At 39.7% G+C, this 20,806-nt stretch overlaps 1 protein-coding gene and 1 pseudogene across 4 annotated transcripts in view; both read left to right on the top strand.

Annotated features, from left to right (window-relative positions):
- The window catches only part of LOC102799137 (CUB and sushi domain-containing protein 3-like), a 238,547-nt gene that overhangs the window by 27,924 nt on the left and 189,817 nt on the right, over positions 1-20,806 (top strand). For all 4 annotated transcript variants that reach the window (XM_087848045.1, XM_087848043.1, XM_087848044.1 and 1 more), the window contains exon 3: positions 9,877-9,989. In XM_087848045.1, coding sequence (XP_087704171.1) covers positions 9,877-9,989 — 113 coding nt within the window. The remainder of the gene's footprint in view (positions 1-9,876; positions 9,990-20,806) is intronic.
- Positions 16,170-16,910, top strand: LOC148100466 (uncharacterized; annotated as a pseudogene).

The raw sequence follows: 20,806 nt of genomic DNA, 5'->3' as shown, positions 1-20,806 counted from the left end.
TGAGCAGATTTACCTAATAAAATGGACGGTAAGTGGATGACTGTAGAAAATTACAATATGATACTCTATCAAGTTAAAGATGTGTAGACAATTACACAGGGGAGAATATATGAGCATTCTAAACATCCTTCAGTTTGCTCATGTTTCATTTTCACTTTTCAATCCAATTAGTTACTTTTGCCATATTCATTTTTTTCACCTCAAGCCAGAAAAATGTAGAAATTAATTGACTGGATGATTTGACATTACCAACTGCTTTTTTTGTTTTTCTGTTGAGGCCCCCAACCCCATCACCCAGCCCTTTGTTTCCAACAGTAAACTGAAGGCAGGCAGTTCACTTTAATCTTTGCTTACTTGATAATATCAGCCACAACACTTAAGGCGCATTCTCCACTCCATCGCTTTTTGTTCTTTCTTCTTTCACTAAAAGAGGTCAAGAGCAGTGTAGCAACAAAGAGAGAGAGACAGATACAACCAAAGACACACAAAAAAAACAACACAAATGGTGAACCAGTAAGATGGGTAGAAGAAAAATAAGAGTAAATAAACAACCAGAAACAGACAACCAGAAACAAGTGAGAGAGAGTGATTGTATAAGAGCTTCTGCAGAATTGACGGAGAACCAAATGGAGGTAGACAGACACTGAGTTAGACAAATAGAAGTACATAAATCCTGTCTCACATGCCCTCTCCTCACGGTGCAAGTGCTATAGTGCCACACTAATCAAATGGTGAGAATTTTTGACACCTACCTTTAGGGCTGAAGTAGGCAGCCCTTGCTTCAGGTGTAAGCAGGGCTGCAGTTGCAGCTGCTCAGTTAGCTCTCTGGTCCTTTGTCACAATATATATCTTTCCCACCAATGCAGAATTGGCACAAGTCTTATCTAGAACCAGTAATGTGGATTCCCACCCCCAAAAGGAAAACTTGGGATGGCAACATAAAACTGTGGGTCCTGAAGTTGGAATTGCTGATGTCAGTAGCTATAAGAGGGATTACAGAAAGAAATTCACAGATGATTTGTAGATTTTTTTTTTTTTTACAACTGCAATTCCAGCGCATAATACTACCTAGTGTTTCATTTCTCAAACCTGTTGAATTGTTGCCTGATTTGCAAGAAGCACTGAGGCAGAACATGCACTGACTTACACTGCACTGGCACTGTGTCGATACAAAGTGGTAAGTCATTCTTTTTACCTTGGCATTGCTGTCATCCATTAGTTTTTCAGAAAGCTATTGCTCTATATCAAAGTGACACTCTTGTTGGACAAATGGTTTTGTGTGCATTCTGAAGTGTTCTGTTCACTGAGTTGAACAGATTTTTTTTTTTTTACTTTTTTGTGAAAAAAAAAAGCTGTTTAAACAATTCATAAAAGTTTCTTAGATGGGAACATACTGTACGCTTACTGAATACTGTGCTGCTATGATTATGGTTTTTGTTTTTAAACCGGCTTTAGTGAAAGGTGCTGTAATCCGTTTCTATCCTGCATCAATACACTTATTTTTACTGATAAGCTAAAAGTTGCAAGCTGCATTATCTACAGCTTATCATCATTTTTTAACTCAAAGTTTGGAATTTATTTGTCAGTATTTCTTATATAACCCTCCTTTCCACTCAGACATATCACTGATGTGAAATACAGTGAGACATGCTTTTGCATGTTAAAAAGTGTTTTAAGATTAACAGTTACAGTCGACTTTACAAACTTATGCCAGGCATTAGTTTGCCTTTTATTCTTATTCTATTTTTTCATCACTTTGACTTTTACTTTCCTCAGTGATTCTAGACTACCACCCATGGTGAGATTAATCCATAATCGGGTATTAAACATGCCTTCTTTGTACAATCTCAGATAGAAGTATACTGTAGCTTGCACTCTTCTGTCTGATATCCAAGTCTTATTCCTTATTTCTGAGACAGCAGGCCCCTTGGTGTTAATTTGTTAATAATATTCCAACCATTTAACTGATGCCCTTGTTGCCAAAGCAACAAGCTGCAGCAAATAGCAGATGTACTTTTTTGCATTTTGTTTGATACTTGTCTGGTACTGTAGAGGTAGGAAACTTATTTCCCCTTGTTAATCCATTCATCACCCAAGTGGTAAAGACATCCCCACCATACACATATACGTATGTATATGAACCATTTTTGGGTTCTACCGTTTTGTCCTGTCACTGATACAGAGGATATTTACTTTGCCCACTTAGAGAGTCTTTTTTTTTTTTTTTTTTTTTTGCCTGTCCCATTTGGTTCTTTAGCCGTCAGAATTGTTGTCTGAAGACCAACAAGGATACCCAATGGATTTATTTTGCCAAATGGATCATCATGGCATTGCCGTATTGGTCCATTTGATCGACATTTGTTTTTATTATTTATTTTATTTTATTTTCAGTTGTTACAGACGGGACAGACATGAGTGAGGGATAGGAAAGGGAGAAAGAAAGAGGAAGGAAAAGAAAAACAGAAGGGGAGAGGGACAGTGAGAAAGGGGGGAAAAAAAATATCTCCGGGATCACCTGTTGAGAGAAAAAGAATAGAAAACAAGCAAAAAAAAACAACAAAACAAAGCAACATACTATACACAACACCATCGCATTAATCTACCTAAGTGTAAACAGCAGTAAATACTAAATATTGAATGTTGTTGTGCAGCACGCAGGACAGACAGCGCACAATGTGCTTTGAAGTAGCAGCCAAGAAAGGTGTGATTTAAGTCTACAAACAGTGAACACCTGTGTGCACACCTGTGTGGATCGGCGCGCTTGTATTCAAATGGTTTCCCCATGTAATGGTCTGCAAGAGGATGTAGAGAGCCATAGCCCTGTCCCTCAGGGCATGAAGCAGGCATGGAGGAGATCCAGGCCCCAGACATCCAGAGGTCCCAGAGTGCAAGAGCCCAAGGAGGACCACCGGAGGGGCATCCGTGCCACCTTCATGGGAAGGGCTGAGGACACCCAGGCGAGGGGTCACCCAGTAGCCACCGGGCAGAAACTAGAGGGGGCTGCACCGGCGTGCCCGCCGGCTCCGCCGGCAGCCAGCTGCGCCAGAGTGAACCGAGCTGCAGGCACAGAGGCCGGAGGCCCGAGGGCCCTCCGGCCCCGGAAGAGGCCTGACTGAGCAGCAGGCGCCAGGCCCCGCCAAGTAGCCACCGGGAGTGAGCTGGCACATGACCTGAGCGCCCAGCCCCGGACACCAAGAACCAACAATGCACCGACCCCTGAGGGCATCAGTCACCGGCAGGGAGTGTGGTGAGGGGAGATAGGCCTCCACACTTGGAGGGCCTGGGAGTTCCCAGAGAGGTGGAGTCTAAGACCCGACCTGACATATAGACACAGACAAACAGGCACACACAGACACAGACATGCATTCCCACCCTCATGCACACATATACAAACACTCAGCACTCACCCAACGTAGGAATAAACGTAAATGGACATGTACACACAATCACACTCCCCAAACATACTCTATACCCCGGGTCCAGGTATCCTCGCCCCCAGAGGGGGAAACGGCACCCAGACCCAAGAGATGTTACCCTTCCCTCCGGGGTGGAGGCTAGCAGACCGCCCCAGGCTCCGCAGCAGCAGGGAGGCCAATCGGACAGCCAGCATCTCTTCCCAGCCCCCCCGCCCCGATGGCTAGCAGAGAACGGGGGTGTGTTAAGACCCCATACCCTCCTCCTCCCGCTCAAGTGTAGTGTTGCTGCGTGTTGCTCTAAAGTGTGTTTAAAACAAGGGAGAGCATGGTGCTGCTGCCAGAGAGCAGCAGGTGTTAGCACGGCCCCTCCCGAGAACCCTCAATGTCTACATGGATTTAAAATTGAGAGGTGGGCACCGGCGCCAGAGGTAGGTTTGAATACACAGACCGTCTACTGGACGCCGTTAACGTGCCCACCCTCAAGGCCCTATATATATATATATATATATGTGTGTGTGTGTTATGAGAGTGTAAGTAATGTGGATGTCTAAGTTGTGAGATAAAATTGAGGCACAGGTGGCCAGAAGAGGACAGAGGGGGGGGGAATGTCTCCCCTGCACCCTGGTGACACACCCGCACCCCAAAGCCCTACCTGTGTGGGTGGGTGTGGTGGAGCGGGAAGAGGGAGGCAGCCGGGGATGGGGAGGAAAAGAAGGGAGGGGAGGGTGTCCCTCCCTAGGGCCAGCTCCCCCGCTGACCCCAATAGGCACCCCCGTCCTCTGGTATCCACCAAGGCAAGGGAGCCCAGGCCCATCCAGACCGGGGCCTACGGCAGCAGCACCGCCAAGCCCCACAGGACCCGGGGCAGCCCACCCTACCCCATCGCAGAGGAAACTGTACCCACCCCAACATTCAATCATCTCCCAGACTACACAAGACACAGACACCCAGGTTAAGTTTATTCTCCACCTCTCCTATGTCTCTCCCCCACCTGCAGAGTGGACTCCTGCAAAGACTTAGAGAGTCTTAAAATGTTACCATCCTTGGATAATAGGTTAATCTTTGACCTGTATCTATCATATAAATTAGGACATAGAACACATTCCTGCTCATTTTCACTCTCTGTGATTCTCACAGTGAACTAGAATTCGAGCAAGCTGTCACCTCAGCAATATGAAAACTTTTTTGTTCTCCATTTGGATTCTGGGACAATAAATGTACATCTCACTCCTGGGAGGACAGTTTGGAGAAAGCATTAACTTGTTTTCAAAAAATAAATAAATAAATTGAAGCAAGTGACTGTTAACAGTTTTAGAGACTGCAAGGATTGATGGCAGCTGCATTAGTAGTGATTCCTTTGGTGATTCCCATACAGTTCAGCATCTTTGATCTTCATCCAGAACAGGACAGGAGAGGGATACTGCTTTTGCCTGGAGGGACAGGGACTTCATTCTCAGAGGAACCCCACTGGGGAACCTTCCTCAGTAATCAACTCAGATACATTGCTGACAGGCTGGGGAGCCATCTGGGAACGTAGGACAGAGAGGGGCATGTGGGAACCCCCTTGATCGTCAGAACATATTAATGTACTCTGACTGAGAGCTAATTTATCTTGCTTCCAGGGGTTTGTTGCCACTCATACATCACAACCACGTGCTGGTGTGAATAGACAGCACTGCAGTGTGCCATATAAATCACTGTTGTAACGATCTCTGTGCTGCCTTCAGGTGGCAAGAGAGCTGCCAACTTGGGTGTGGCCTCGACTGATCCAGCAGACTTTGATGAGTCAGCGCCAATCTGTGCCTACATGCTGTGTCACGAGAAGTATTAGAATACATTTCCTCTAATTTTCCAAGTCCACCAGTTCGGTTTCTTCATGCTGGCCAGATTCAGCGAATGAAATGACACCTGTAGTAATTGAAGTCTTGAGTAGATATTCTGGTGCAAATAGACTGTAAATTTGGCATCCCTCAAAGCTAGAGTTTTTTTCAATAGGGGCTCTTCTTGTTTGAAAAAAAAAATCACAGTTAAAAAAACTCTATGAGAAGGTGCTCCCTTATTCGCTTATTTAGCAATTTCATGAGCATTTGTGCTCAAACACTAGTTTTAAGTCTTCTTTTCTGTTCCCCTTGAAAAATATATAGAGTAAAATTAACTTTAATATGCTTTAAGATGAAAATAACTGGTGATTGACAAGTCATTACTGATACATGGACATCTCTGGTTCTTACAGATCTACCCTCATTCTTCCACCCTTTCACTCAAACAGGAAAGTCCACCTGTTAGCCATATTGTTCCAGTTTGTAAAGCCCTTTATAAATGAGGACTGTGTGGGGGAGAGCCTCCAGTGTTACATATATGTCAGTGATGTAAATTAGCCTATATATGTTTAGTGTTTCATGTTCTCTTTAAGGTTGTCAGGCTTGTGTATGGATAAGGAGAAACATGCTTTTAAAAGCTTTTACACTTTTATTCCCTTAAAAGGTGATTGACATCTCACTTTCTTTGACTAATTACTTTTACTTTTGCACTCTGAGATATGTCTGACCCTTTTTGTAAAATAAGCTGATTGAAAGTCCTATAGAGACAGCCACATTTACATAAATCTTCAAAAAAAAACCCCACTTTCAACATACTTAAAAATCTGAAAATTTTGTTTTTGTTGTTTTAATTATTGTGGAAAGTAGAAGTAAATCACAATAATTTCGTGTTCATTAAAATGTATTTAGAATTTGCAAATTGATGATAATTCATCCTATTTGTCATAACACACGTCTCTTCCCTACATAAGCTGCCTTTGTAAGTTAAAAGTATCAGTATCTATATTCGTATCTGCAATACTGGCCCTGTACAGTGGAACTCCGACTTATGAAATTAATTTGTTCCAGAGGGTCTTTCGTAAGTCAAAATTTTCACAAGTCGAAGCACCTTTTTCCATTGCCTTTTGAGTGAGGCGATGCTGGCTGAAGACGAAGTTCTTGGTGGAGGCTAAAGAAAGCATGCATATGCATGCATACATACGTACGTGTACATGTACATAACATTATGGAATTTAATTCTAAACTTTAAAACTAAAACTTACATTTACGTTAATTAATGTACACTGTGCAATGATATATTTTTTTAATTTTTTAAAACTCATATTTATGCCTTATGCCAGCCCCATTATGAATGAATGAACAATAGGCTAATTGCAAAACAAAAAGCACACAAAAAAGCGCACTGCAACAACAATACGTCTTTCACATGGAACAGCGAAACGCATTTCGCAAACGGATTTTGTCACACGGGCATTTTGTCATACCACGGGCAAAAATATTGCCGTTAAGTGCCTTCGTAACTTGAATTTTTTGTTAAATGGGGTCTTCGTAAGCTGGGGTTCCACTATATTTAGTATTAGATCAGTGTCAAAATTTGCAGTATCCGACAACACTAAAACAGATTTTTGTTCCATATTATCCAGACCTTGTCTAGACTATGGACTGTTGAAAGATTTTACAGAATAGATGTGCATAGATGTGCAGTTCCACTGTGAGGTTCAGAAACTGTAGATTATTTCATTCCTCAGGACCCTTTAGTATCATTCTAATTATCATTCTAATGCATTAGTAATGTGATGCAGTCTAATTATCTCAAAATCAGTTGCACTCATAACATGTCCTTGTCTTTGCAGACAAGCAGAATAAGTGTTTCTTATGTGGAGGCATGTTTTCATGCCTGCAGTTTAAGCGGATGCTTGTTCAGATTTTCAACTTTAATATAGTCCAACATTATGCTGACCTGCAAAGTTGAGACGTGAGACCTGTCCACATTTGAAATTTGAGGTTTGGGAGTATAGAAGGGGGTATAGAATTTTGATGCATACGTAGACTTGTCACCTCTTAATCCCTTTCAATGCCAGATTTAGAAACACTGTCTCCACATAATGTCGGCTAAACCCATGGCATCCTCACTCCTTTGCTGTTTAGTGCTGATATGATGACAGTGCAATACTTCAGTTTTCTGTTTTATTATCCACTTGTGATCATAAGAACATGTTTTTGCCTTTTTTGCTCTAGAGTTTTGGATGGTTTTAGGAGAAGCATTCCTCTCACTACCCTGTGTATATCGGTATACTGCATAATTTTTTTTGTCTCTCTCCTAATTTCTCTATATCACGTATATCATGTTGCCATAGCAGCACTTTTCCTCTTCTTTCTACACTCAGTTTTTATAGGCATTGGTGAAAGAAAAAAATACTTTGTCAAGTTATTTATTTGTGGATATAATAATTCAGTCTTCATTTGCTGCACCTCTCCAGTAACCATTTCATGTCAAGGCTTTTTAGTGTCATTGTGTAACTGCATTGCACTCAAGCTGGTGAGTGCCATCAATATCTGTGTGAGCATGCACTCTGAAGCCACTGATTGTTCTGTTCTTGTCTGTTCTGCTCAGCCAATAATTAGTTCCCCCATGCATCCTCCTCCCTAGACATGGGGTAAGGAGAGCAATTTTAAAGACTGTTCAGCTTGACATCAAACTGTAATTCACTGAAAGCATGTAACTATTACACAAAATGGCACCGTAGACCCCTCCAACCCCCGTCTTTCTGTTGAAATGGCAAAGAAAGAACTGTTTTGCAAAAGAAAGTCTGAGGATTCGTTTGCTAAATGCAGCAGCGGCCAGTGGCGGGACCAAAGGGAAAGGCCAGGTTTACACACTTGTCTTTTCAATGTGACTTTTGTGCTTGATAGCACAGAGCCAAAGTCATGTCAAACTGATGCCTCCATGCGTGACATTCTAATGCCAGCTATATCATGAGATTTGTTTCCACTCCACATCCGTAAGAATTTCGGTGCACTTTTTTTCTTTCTGTGCAGAGACTGGTATAGTTTTCTTTCCTCCTTTCTCTCCACTCTGTACGGTGTGGGCGCTGAGTAGGCTTTGAGTGACATTCCCCTTATTATCTAGGTTGTAACCAGTTGAGACATTTCAGTAAATGTCATTGGTCAAAAACATTAATAAGTAAGATAATAAAAAATAGTAAATAATATTTCAGTGTGTTACCTGTCTCTTGTGTTTTTCTAGTTATTTATATATAGATAGACAGATATATAGACTCCAACAAGGTGTTCTGATTGTGCAACCTATTTGCTTTTAATCGACCAAATTATGTACAATGATCTTTTTTTACATTAAGCTTCTAAGATTACCCTTTAAGTTTTCTTTCCGTTATTCAGTAACGGCATGCAGCAGCTGATGTTAAGCAATATCTTGGCATGCTGGGCTGTGCCTGCAAAAAAAGGGTGATTATTTACTACACAGTTCACAGTGCTGTAATTGTAAACTCTATTGAAGTTGTAAAACAAGCACCTTCTTTATTACTGTCACTTGGGAAGTTTCTGTTTTTGCACATTTGGCCTGCTGCAGACATTATTTACCTGGCTTATTGTCAAACAGAGATTTGGTCACACATATGGCTCCAAAAATGTGTAATAAAAAAGAAAAAGCGAGAAAACGAGAGGGCAATAGAAAAGGAGACATTTTGTTTCATGCACAACTTTAGTTCATGCTTCGTTGCCTGGCTTACAGCAGTGGAAGGTCGATAGAACATTAGCAACTGCCGCTGAGGAATGGTCAGCAACACATCTTGTTTACGACGTCGTGAAAGTAAATGGATTTGTTTGGGTCTGCACCTAATTTGAAATGCAGTAATGAAGCAGTCTGTTACAATGCAGCTGCCAGCCCTCACAGGCCAACCAACAATGGGGAAGGTTCCCGCTTGGGTTTTGATTGTATAGTACTGAGTATATTACTGCTGGACAAATTGCATCACAATTCTCAGAGCTGTTCTGTTTTATTAGACCCAAAATGCTATGGCACACAAAGTCACTGCTGCTGTGAGGACTTTTAAATTGTCGTTATATGTAACAAGTTTAACTGTGTGTGAAGTCGTTGGATTTTGTTCGCACACATCTCTCAACAGAAAAATTTTAATTAAAGTAATTTACCTTCACAGGTAGCCTAGCTGATTTAAATAAAAAAACAAACGAGCATATATTTAATATGTTCAATTTCAGCCTCACGAGTTTTTAAGTTGTCTGTTTAGAATTGTTAATTTTTCAAAGGAGAAACAAAAGCATAATTGGATTCAGGAGTATTCACAGGGGATGCTGAACCTCCATTACTGGAGGTCTGAGTTTCCCTTGAACCTGTCTTATTTTAGCTTGTGGAATCTAAAAAGTGCATCCTGTTTGTATTTACAAAAAATAAATAAATATACAGATACATATGACAGGTTTTTGTGGATGCCATCACATAGTTCAAGTTCATAAAAAAATCTAATTTCTTATATTCCACGTTTGAAAGTGAGGTTTCTTTTTTCAGGGGGCATCTTATTTCATGCTGGTGTAAAGGATGTGGAAATGTTATGAATTCAGTCATGCATTCAGTTCTGAGGTCTCTTTTTCCTATTCTACAGGTTAACAGGATTTACCATCCCTCCACCTGTTACCAGTTCTGGCTCTATTTTTTCCTTGAGGCTTACCAGTGACTTTGCAGTAAGCGCTCATGGATTTAAGGTATCTTATGAAGGTAAGGACAGCATAATTTTCTGCTCTTTGTCTCTTCCTGTCATTCTTTCATACATAGTATGACAAGAAATGTGTGTATTAATGTGTAATATGCAGTGTTAGAAACTATGATGAAGTATCTGTGTTCATTTAGAAGAAAAATCCTTCTGCCAGGAGAAGGAGACAACATTTATTCTTACGAGAAGGGACCTGTGATCACACTTACGGCACCTGATTTCCTTTAGGGCTTCCACTGTTGAGTTATGGAAACATTAGGCTCTTCAATTAAGCAAATTAATCCAATATTTTCCAAATCCAACATCCCTCCCCCAAAGTCCAGAACCTTTCCTGCGACTCCAGAGGTGGATCTGAAATTGCTTGGCAGATGGCGATGGGAATTAGTTGAACTAATGGATGCACTGAGTTATCTGTGTTGGAGCAGAGCTGAGTGCAGCGGGGAGCTGTCTAAATATGAGCAATCCTTCTGTGACCATCTAGTTCATTCCTGCTCTTTTCCCCGTCTGCTGTTTCAGGTGAAAGCGTTCACTCATCCATCTCTGTGTCTCGTTCTTTTTCCATTCTTACTTTACGTTTTGTCTTAATGTTTTCCTTTCCTTCCCTCCTTGGGTATCAACTTGTTCGCTTGCCTAGTCCCCACGACCTTCTATCTGTACAGCCAATTCGAAAAAAGTTGAGATGCTGTGTAAAATGTAATTCTGGCATTTGAAATTGATGGCAGCACCATTTCTTAAAGAAGTTGGGACACAGCCATGTTTACCTCTTTAGTCTGGAGGACATGATGTTTATGTTTTCTAAAATGAATTTCAAATAGTCCATTTTTAATGAGCTTTGGTCCAGAAAGACAGCAACATTTCTTGATTATGTTCACATTTGGCTTTTTCTTTGCATGTTAAAGCTGTGACCTGCATTCGTGGATGTCACAGTCAGTGTCACAGATGTCACAGGAAGTGTTTCTGAGCCTATTCACTGATTTCCTTGACAGAATCGTTCCTGTTTTTAGTGCAATGGTGCCCAAGAACCCGAAGATCATGTGTTTTCAACACTGATTTCCAGCCTTGTCCCCTGCACACAGAGATTTCTCCAGATTCTTTGAATCATTTGGTAATATTATGCACTTTAGATGATGTGATCTTTAAAGTCTTCACAATTTTACACAGAGAAACATTATTCTGAATTTTTATTATTTTTTTAGATTGATTAAACTCTGTCCATTTTAATGAGTAACTCTGCCTCTCTTTTATTATCCCATAACTGGACTGTTGCCAGGTAACCTAATTAGTTACTCCAGCTGTCTCCTTTTTAGTACCACTTACTTTTCCATCTCCTTGTTGTCCCCATCCCAAATTTTTGACCCAGGTTGCTGCCATAAAATTCAAAATGGGCTAATATTTTTCATGAAATTGTAAAGGTCTAAATTTAAACAGTTATTTAAATAGTTCTATAAACAATATGCTTATGTCCAGTTTTGGATAAATTGGGTTCATGAGATTTGCAAATCAACACATTGTGTTTTAAATTACATTTTACACAGCATTCTGACCTTTTTTTTTTTTTTTTTAAAAACTTGTGTTATATTTGCTTCTTTAGCTTTTCTGCACTCTTCTACACCCTTTTTTCTTACTTTCTGCTTGAATCGTTCACTAACAGGCCGACCCCATCCTGGGGACCCTCTATCTTCATCTTCCCACCTGCCCCAGACCTAGCCAGTCAAGGACATTTCCCCTGTCCATCTGCCACTGAGCCTCTTTTTTCCTGAGCTTGACTACGTTTCCTTTCCTGCATCAATTTTTTTTGTGTCTCTCTTGCTCTTCCCTGGGTGGTTTGGTTGTATTCCAGTTTCTGCGTGTTTACTCTCCAACACAATTTCATGCTGATGGGGATATTTAACACATCGTTACACATAAGGCACAGCTTTATTCCTGTTTTCTTAGCAGCACTGTAGTTAAAACTACAGTTGAGAATATTTGCAAACATGTACAATAGGCAATATTATATCAAAGCGGTTTATTTCATTTCGTAGCTAGTACATTAATCAGGACAGTGTTTCGTTTGAAAATTTTACACTCTATGTTTCACTGTAACATGCAGTGTAACATTGAGTTTGTTAGGCCTATCACTCATTCTTTAATGGCTCATTGTGGCAATGCTGTTTCTCAAAAATATCAGTGTTTCTTTTAAATCATCTGCTGGTTTAAAGTGAGTAACTGAGAGCACGATTTGAGACAACCAGTTAGTATGAAAACTAATCCTGGTCCGGTCATTCTAACCTTCATCTAGTTGTCAAACCTTTGAAACAAGAATTCATTTCAAGCCTTTAACCTAACACTAAGCACTTGCTTTACATGCCTAAACCTAATCGCTGTTAGTTTACGGCCATGTGGTGCTGTTTTGATGCACTCATCTGTGACTTAACATCATAGCCTTGAGGTGCACTCTTCCGTCTCCTCTGCCTCATTTGGGCCTCATTTGGATGTTTACAGATTTACTTTTTGTCCATTGGGCAACACGCAATCTAGGAAGACTTGAGTGACACGTGGTGGCCTGTGCACTGCCTTTGAACCTACTACTCCAAAACTACTACTCCACCAAAAAATGTTTTGGTGGAGTAGTAGATTTTCTAGATGTGTTATGAGTGCTACATTTACAATTTAAAAAAAAGTTCAGTGTACTCCTCCATAATGTATTCATTTTCACATCTGAGTAACTGTCACAGTACCATTGTTCCTCATTATATTGCTGTGGTTATCCACATCTCGCACATGAATATGTATGTGCTGCTCATTCTTATGTTTTAAAATGTGTTATGATAGAATCATTATTGCAATTAAGTGGAACTGAATCTACATGCATTTGAAGGACACGACCAGATGGAGATGCTGTCAGTCTATTATATAGTTTCCTATAATGCACAACAATCCATCAAACATTCTCCAGCAACCAGTGGTTTTATTTATTTATTTTTTATTTGTCGTGCCTACTTTCTTGTACTACCACAATTCTGTCAGAGTGACCTTTATGCTTACTCACGGCCTGGAAGGATCATGCTGCATTTATAAGGGAGTGCAGATACGGGCTTTTTCTACAACACTGCTAAACAATGGCCACTAGTGCTTTAGAGATACAGCAGTGCATTGTACATGTGCTGGTAGCAAAGGTATCTGCTTGCCCTTTGTTGCAGGGAGTGTGTTTTCAACAAAACAAAACAAAAAGTATTTGTGTGCTTGTCTTAAATCTTTCCCACTGGCATTTCATCCACCACTGTTGTTTGAGGACTCTTTGAAGGACAGCTGACCCATACAATGCAATTTCATCTTGTCCCCCCGAATCATTTTATTTGTGTTTCATTTGTGTAGCAATCCAGAATTTCCACTGAGTTTGTATGTCTGTGCATGTCGATGTGTTATTTGCTCTGTGATCCAACATGGCTTTAGTCAGTGCTCTTTTCCACTCCTGCATAAAACAGCTCAGCTCGGCAGCCTGCTCACAGGCAATCTACCCAGGCGGCTCCTGTGGGGAAAGTATGCTGCATGCGTGCTCACAAACACTGCCACTCCATCAAACTTCCATCTTCTTCAAAGGGCTACACAGTCATTAGATATACAGGGGGAAAAAATAGCACAGCCCAAGAGAAATCTCGCACCCAACTACCCCATTTGCTATTTCACATAACTCACTCGTTACCACTGTGATGAGGATAATGCAAGCCATTCTCATTGTCTTTATGTAAATTTTAAGCAAAAACTGAACAGCAGTGTTTGCTATGAGGATGTTCTGGTCTTTTGTCATTTTTCTCTTTTGAAATACATTTGACATATTCTGTTAACATTATTGTAAAGAAGAAATAATTTCCCCTTTTTCCTCAGACTTTACATATAATTTAGACTTTATTTCGCACAGTGGGCAATGCTTTGTTAAGCTAAAAGACCTCAGTTTATGAGGTAAATTTGCATTCACTGTTCCACCAAAAGTCAAGTCTGCACAGGTTTTCATGTTTAGCACAAGCCCCTAGTGTTGGGGAGCAGCTGTTTTCACAAGGTTCGGTTCTATCAACAGTTTATTTAAGGCCCTCCAGACAGCACCACTTGTTAGCTCAAGGCTAACACTGCATCTCACACACTTAATATCTTTAGGGGGTTCTTTAAATCCTCATAAAATCTGAAACCCTGATTCAATGTTACGTGCGGGCTCTTATTCAAAGTACTACTTTCTTTTCCTAAAAATTTCCATGCGGTTACATAGCGAACAGGTTTTAGTACTTTTTCCCCTTCATATGATAAAAGACTTTATCTAAAGCAACAGCTTCAAATATCTGCAATGTGTCCTGTGAATTCATTCAAGGGCTACGTCTGTCTGACACATTAGTTATGACTTTCCATACACCGAAGGGCAGTGAGTCAGTGCGGGTATAAATATAGTGGGGATGCATCTATTACTTTTTAATTAGTGACCTGGGGTTACTTTTTCAAAACATTTACTTTCGAGAAATAGTCCTTTGTTTCACTCTGTAGTTCTCTTAAAGAGAAGTCTGGACTAGATTGCCTGAAATTTACCCTAAGCAAGTTTCAATGGTATATTAGTCTGTCGTATTTTTTAGTTTAGTTTTTATTTTTGCTCTTACAGAGAATGGGCATAAGACCTGTGAATCTATACATCAGATTCTTTAGCAACATTGAGCCCTGAATAAACATCTACAGTTTTTAAAATTTTTGAAGTTTAATACTTTATCTAAAGCTTAAAAATGCTTGAAAAAACATTATATCTTTGCAAAAGAAATCAATACAAGTCCATGAGAAGTTATTGAGGAGAGTTAAATTTCTTATAAAATGTAATGTCATCCTGAAAAATAATTTCATCACATTTTTATTTGGCTGAGTGCGGTCTGCCCAATGTCCCAGCAACATCTGGTAGCTGAAATTAAAACTGGCTCTGTTCAGGCACAAACTGAGGTTCACAGGGTACAATCTGCTTTTGGGTATGGTTTGGAGCCCATGAATCAAAGGACGCAAGTTGATATATTCTTGTTGTTTATATTGTTTTTGAGTAGCTGCCTGTGAGATGTTTAGATGATTAGCGTTTTATTAGTGTTATTTGAATACATGAGTTATTTGTTGTGTTTGTTTCAATCACCCCCATTGCCTAGTGAGTTGTTTCACTAACGGTGTTCAGTTGTGGTAATGAACCTTCTATTTTCTTTTTTTATCTAACCCTCTAGGTCACACTCTAGTCACTTTGACACATGCGCTGCATCTCTCAGCGTTTCTAGATATAGCTGTTGCAGGTGCATTTCAGAATCCAAATGCCTGAAGCAATCTGGACACGTGGACATTTAACCAGCCAGCTCCCTAGCACAAAGTCTGCTTGATTTCTAATTGTACCCATGTGAATATAGTACGAGTAATTCTCAAATGAATTCACGCTGAACGATGTGCCCTGCCTTAACTAGCACCACGGTGAGACGGTGAGAAACGGCAACTTGGGACAATGTTCCAGCCTAATTCTTTTAGCATTTTCTAAAGTGAAAAACAGTTTAGAAAAGTAAAGGTTTACAAGATAATAGTGCTTCGAAATGTGGGTTGGGGATGATTCCACTGGCAAAAAGCGGGGGGGGAGAATCTTGAGGAATGTGAATTAAAGATTGCTAAGATTTTCCTTGGGATTTGCATTGGGAATGACAAGGGTAGACAGGACTAGGAATGAGTATATCAGCTCACAAAGGATGGGTCATGCACAAAGAAGATTAAGCTCATTTGGACATGTATGATGTATGATGGAGAGATACTGGGTATATTGGGAGACAGATATTGCTGAAGAGCGACTTGCCAAGCAAGAAGGAAAGAGAAAGGGCAAAAATGCCATAAGATGCAAACATCTGTTACAATAGTGCTCTGCATTTCCCTCTATGTTTTCCTGTTTTACCAAAATAAGTGTCAAACTCTTTTTTTAGACCTTTTTTTTCAATGAAAACTGTCTCCTGCCTGAACTCATGTATTATAATAGTAGATTTAAATATTAAACTTCTAGAGAGAAAAGCTTGAAATATATAAAAATTCTACTTTTTTTTCTAATATGCCTGTGTATAATACAGTTGTTTAAATTAGGGAATGAGGGATATTATATATATATATATATATGTATATATATATATATATATGTGTGTGTGTGTGTGTGTGTAAAATATGGCATGTACCACCGGCAGATAGCGGAGGTGGCTGATGTCCAGAAATCCTACTAGTGGCTGGACAAAGCCGGAGTGAAAGACAGCACAGAGGCACTAATCATGACAGCACAGGAACAAGCACTGAGCACAAGATCCATAGAGGCTGGGGTCTATCACACCAGGCAAGACCCCAGGTGCAGGCTGTGTAAAGATGCCCCTGAGACAATCCAGCACATAACAGCAGTGTGTAAGATGCTAGCAGGCAGGGCATACATGGAACGCCATAACCAAGTGGCCAGCATAGTATACATCTGTGCTGAATACGGCCTGCAAGTCCCAAGGTCAAAATGGGAGATGCCCCCCAGGGTGGTGGAGAATGACTGAGCTAAGATCCTGTGGGACTTCCAGATACAGACGGACAAAATAGTGGTGGCTAACCAACCGGACATAGTGGTGGTAGACAAACTGAAGAAGATGGCAATAGTGATAAATGTAGCGGTTCCCAATGACAGCAATATCAGTGAGAAGGAACACGAGAAGCTCGAGAAATACCAAGGGCTCAGAGGAGAGCTCGAGAAAATGTGGAGGGTGAAGGTAACAGTGGTCCTGATGGTAATCGGGGTACTAGGTGCGGTGACACCCAAACTAGGTGAGTGGTTCCAGCAGATTCCAGGAACAACATTGGAGATCTCTGTCCAAAAGAGCGCAGTCCTAGGAACAGCTAAGATACTGCGCAGGACCCTCAAGCTCCCAGGCCTCTGGTAGAGAACCCGAGCTTAAAGGATTGACCGCCGACAGGGGCGAGTGGGGAATTTTTTTATATAAATAGATAGATGTAGATATATAGATATAGATATATATAGAGAGAGAGAGATCACAGTGTTATGGTCACCTGAACCTCACCCTCCATCTCCACACACATGTGTAATAAGTATAAAGTACAGTATACTATGCACTGGTTGTTCAACAGCTGACCTTGTTTTCTTTCAACATCATTGGCACATTTCTGTGGCAATAAGTCATCCAAGGAATGCTTGGCAGCATTTTTCAGTAGCCAGGCTCTTGACACAGACTTTTTTTAATTGGCCTATAAATGATAAATAGCTAAATCCCACTGTGCCTTTGGTATTTTCCGAAGAATATGACAATCCAAGTAATGTTGATGTCCAGTCACAAGGTAGTGATGTGATGGAAGGCTTTGCAGGAAAAAGAATAGTTTGTCATTGACATTTCTGAATAACATCTGGTGCATACAGCTGCCTCCCTGACCGGTTGCCTTTTTCTTTTCTTTTTTTTTTTTGCCGTGTACGGATTATTTTTGGATGGTAATATTTTCAGCTCAGCAGAGTGCTGAATTTAAATCTGACATTCTCTGCGTCAAACTGTAAAGGGTTGTTGTGGTGAGTTTGTAGATATTTAGATTGCCTTTGATGTGCTTAGTCACACTTTGTTGAACTCCACAAATTTGATATTTCAAACAAATACATTTCAATTTCACAGGCTCTCTGTAGCTCCCACAGAGACGTAGTTTCTGTTTGTTGCTCGGGATCGTGCTGTGCAATGCAGGGATGCCTACTTTTATTGCAGCCTGCAGTACATAGCTATATTTAATAATTTGAAACTAGGAAAAAAACCTCAAAACAACAGATGAATGGCTGAGATTGTTTTGTCCTTGCATGTAGGCATCGGTCAACAATAAGCTACTACAAGCGACAAGTTTATATTCTACTGTCTTTGTCCTCAGGTTTACATAAGACAGACGAGTATTTTAAATGATCTTATTATTGTACCATATATCTAAGTGACATCGTACAATGTGTCACCTAGAATTAATCGCTTGTCTGCAATAATAATGTGCATGCATAAAAAGGCCCATTACACATGGACCACTTTAGACTTTCTACTATATAACTTTAAAAGAATGTTTCAAGTTGGCATCACAATATGAGAATGCAATATATTACTCCCAATGTTTCATTTAACAGTCTCAGAGAAAATGCAATCAACCTGAAATTCTTTGTGTCTTCTTTAGAAAGTAATTAATATTTTTTAGTATTATTATTATTTTTTTTAACCTTATACAATAAGTAAAGCTACAGTGTATGGTAGGTCAACAAATGGTCACTGTAGCATTAGATCTGTTTAAGCATTAGTATTTTACCAGCAGTAGTTGGTATTTTCTTAAGATAATTAAAAAAAAAGTCACACATGCTTAAGGTCCCTTTATAAACTCCAACTTCTTCAAAATTCTGCAGCTCGGGTCATAACTTGCACTCCGTCAAGAGCTCATATTACCCCAGTTCTTCAGCAGCTTCACTGGTTGCCCGTAGAAGCCAGGATACATTTTAAAATCTTACTTCTTACATACAAGTGTATCCATAAATCTGCTCCTTCATATTTGTGTGACCTGCTCCATATCACCACTGTTTCCCGCCTTCTCAGATCATCATCTGCTATTCATCTTACTGTTCCATCCTCACACCTTATCACTATGGGGAACAGAGCTTTCAGTCGCTCTGCTCCTCAGCTCTGGAACTCTCTTCCTCCTGCACTAAGAAATATTGACACCCTTTCCGTATTTAAGTCACAGCTCAAAACACATCTGTTTAAACTGGCTTATTCGCTTTAATGCTGATTTTATCTGTTGTCAAGCTCTGTTTTGTAATTTTAACTTATTTTATGTATTTTATGACTACTGTTCCTTTTATTAATTTTGTTTTTTGTAAGGTGACCTTGGGTTTCTGAAAGGCGCCCTCAAATAAAATGCATTATTATTATTATTATTATTATTATTATTATTATTATTAATAACAGTGCATTATATTTGTACCTTATTTTGCTCATACACATAAATAGCCGGGAATTAAGGAGATGAGATTTTATATTGCATTCATTACATATCATACATCATTATAGAGGAATGTGTTTATGAAAACCTGTGGGGAGAAGAGGATTAGTGATTGGATTAAAAAACACCCAAACTTTAAAAATCCTGGAAATTAGCATTAGAAATGTGACTTCAGCATTAGGGTCTCTAATGCACTGCTCTATATCCCTCTCCATCTGTTTATCCATTCATATATCCATCTGATAACTCAGTTTCTATGTGTGTAAAAATGCCTTTTTGATTCCAGGTTTACCAAACAGATGGTACGTACCAAAAATAGTAATTTTATTTGATTGTGTGATCAGTTCGCACGCTCAGCTATAGGGCTGAATGAAGTCTTATAACCCTTTCTACGCGAGAACTGTGGATTAAATACTGTAGTTGTTGTGAATGCAGTTCTGTCCCGGGTTTTTATTCTGTTTTTAACCATAAAAATCTGTACGTCTTTGAAAAACATTGTACAACTACAGTGTCTCATGTATTTTTTTAACAAATGGAAAAAACATCAAAAGAAAAACCTACACATTTGACCACTATATTACTTTGGGGGGCATTATATTGACATGGTTTGAAACCACCTGTCCTTCTGGTGAGAGTTGTGGAGTGGTGTTGAGATAAGATGACAATGAAATGTTGGCTGACATATGTGAATATAAAAAAATAATGTGAATCATATGCTATTACATTATCAGTCACTAAAAGTCAATGTTTATATTGGTGTTAATTTGGTGTTATTAATTTAGTTCACACTCATTTTGCTAGCAAACTGATTATTTAGAACAATAAACCTCCAAAATAAAAAAACAAACAAACTAAGTACACTTTTCTTGCTTCTTTAGGCCTTAAGAGGATAAGTAGCAGCCAGACCTATTGTGTCTATAAAAGCAGACGTTTTGGCAGCTTGCTGGTCTAGAGCATTGTGGGAAAATCACTCCAAGGTCAGATCATGCAATACTCACCAAAAAAATAAATAAAATATGTACAAACACCTCATACCAACTGCCAAGCATGGAGGTGGAGAGGTGATGATTCGGGGCTTTTCTGCAGCTGTAGCCGTAGGAGTTTGCCATGAATTCCTCTGTATATTAAAGTGTTTTGGCGTCAAATGTGAGGCCATCCGTCCAACAGCTACAGCTTCACTGAAACTGGCTCATGCAACAGGACAATGATCTTAAGTGCACCATCATGTCTACAACAGAAAGTCTGAAAAAGAATAGGAGTAAGTGTTGCATCGACCCAGTCAAACTCCAGATATCAAGTCAACTGAAATGCTGTGGTGGGACTTTAAGAGAGGTCTTTAATAAACAAAAGGCAAAGGACTGTATGGAGTCCTATGAAGGCTCTTTTTAACATGTCTGTAACTGCTCAAGAAAAAAAAAACTTGCTTATTGTCCTGCAAACTGGTTTGAAAGAAAAGTACAATTTAACCATGCTGGATGTGTGCTGGAGAAACACTGAGAAGAAAATCTGATTCTCCAATAAAACTGAAATATATCCCAGAAAATGATGTTAAAAAAAATCTACAGGTTGGAAATGCTCATTACAGTGGTTAATGACAACTTACAGTTTATCTTTATCAAAAAAAGTCCTTCCCGGTATCCTCAGAATATAATAATCAGACTCTGTCATTGGGAAGAAGTGGGTAGACCTTGTAATTTCTAGTGAGTGGCTTCTTGATTGATATTTAGCTTTAAGAAGGGGATAATGGCAACAAAGTTTTTAAAATATGTATATCCCTAGTTCCAAAAAGGTTGTAAGGCTGTGTAAAATTCTA

Source organism: Neolamprologus brichardi, chromosome 11 (assembly GCF_056152115.1).
Source record: "Neolamprologus brichardi isolate AB-2024 chromosome 11, ASM5615211v1, whole genome shotgun sequence".
Lineage (NCBI taxonomy): Eukaryota > Metazoa > Chordata > Actinopteri > Cichliformes > Cichlidae > Neolamprologus > Neolamprologus brichardi.
Note: the sequence above shows the minus strand (reverse complement) of the source record. Positions and strands in the feature narration are given on the sequence as shown.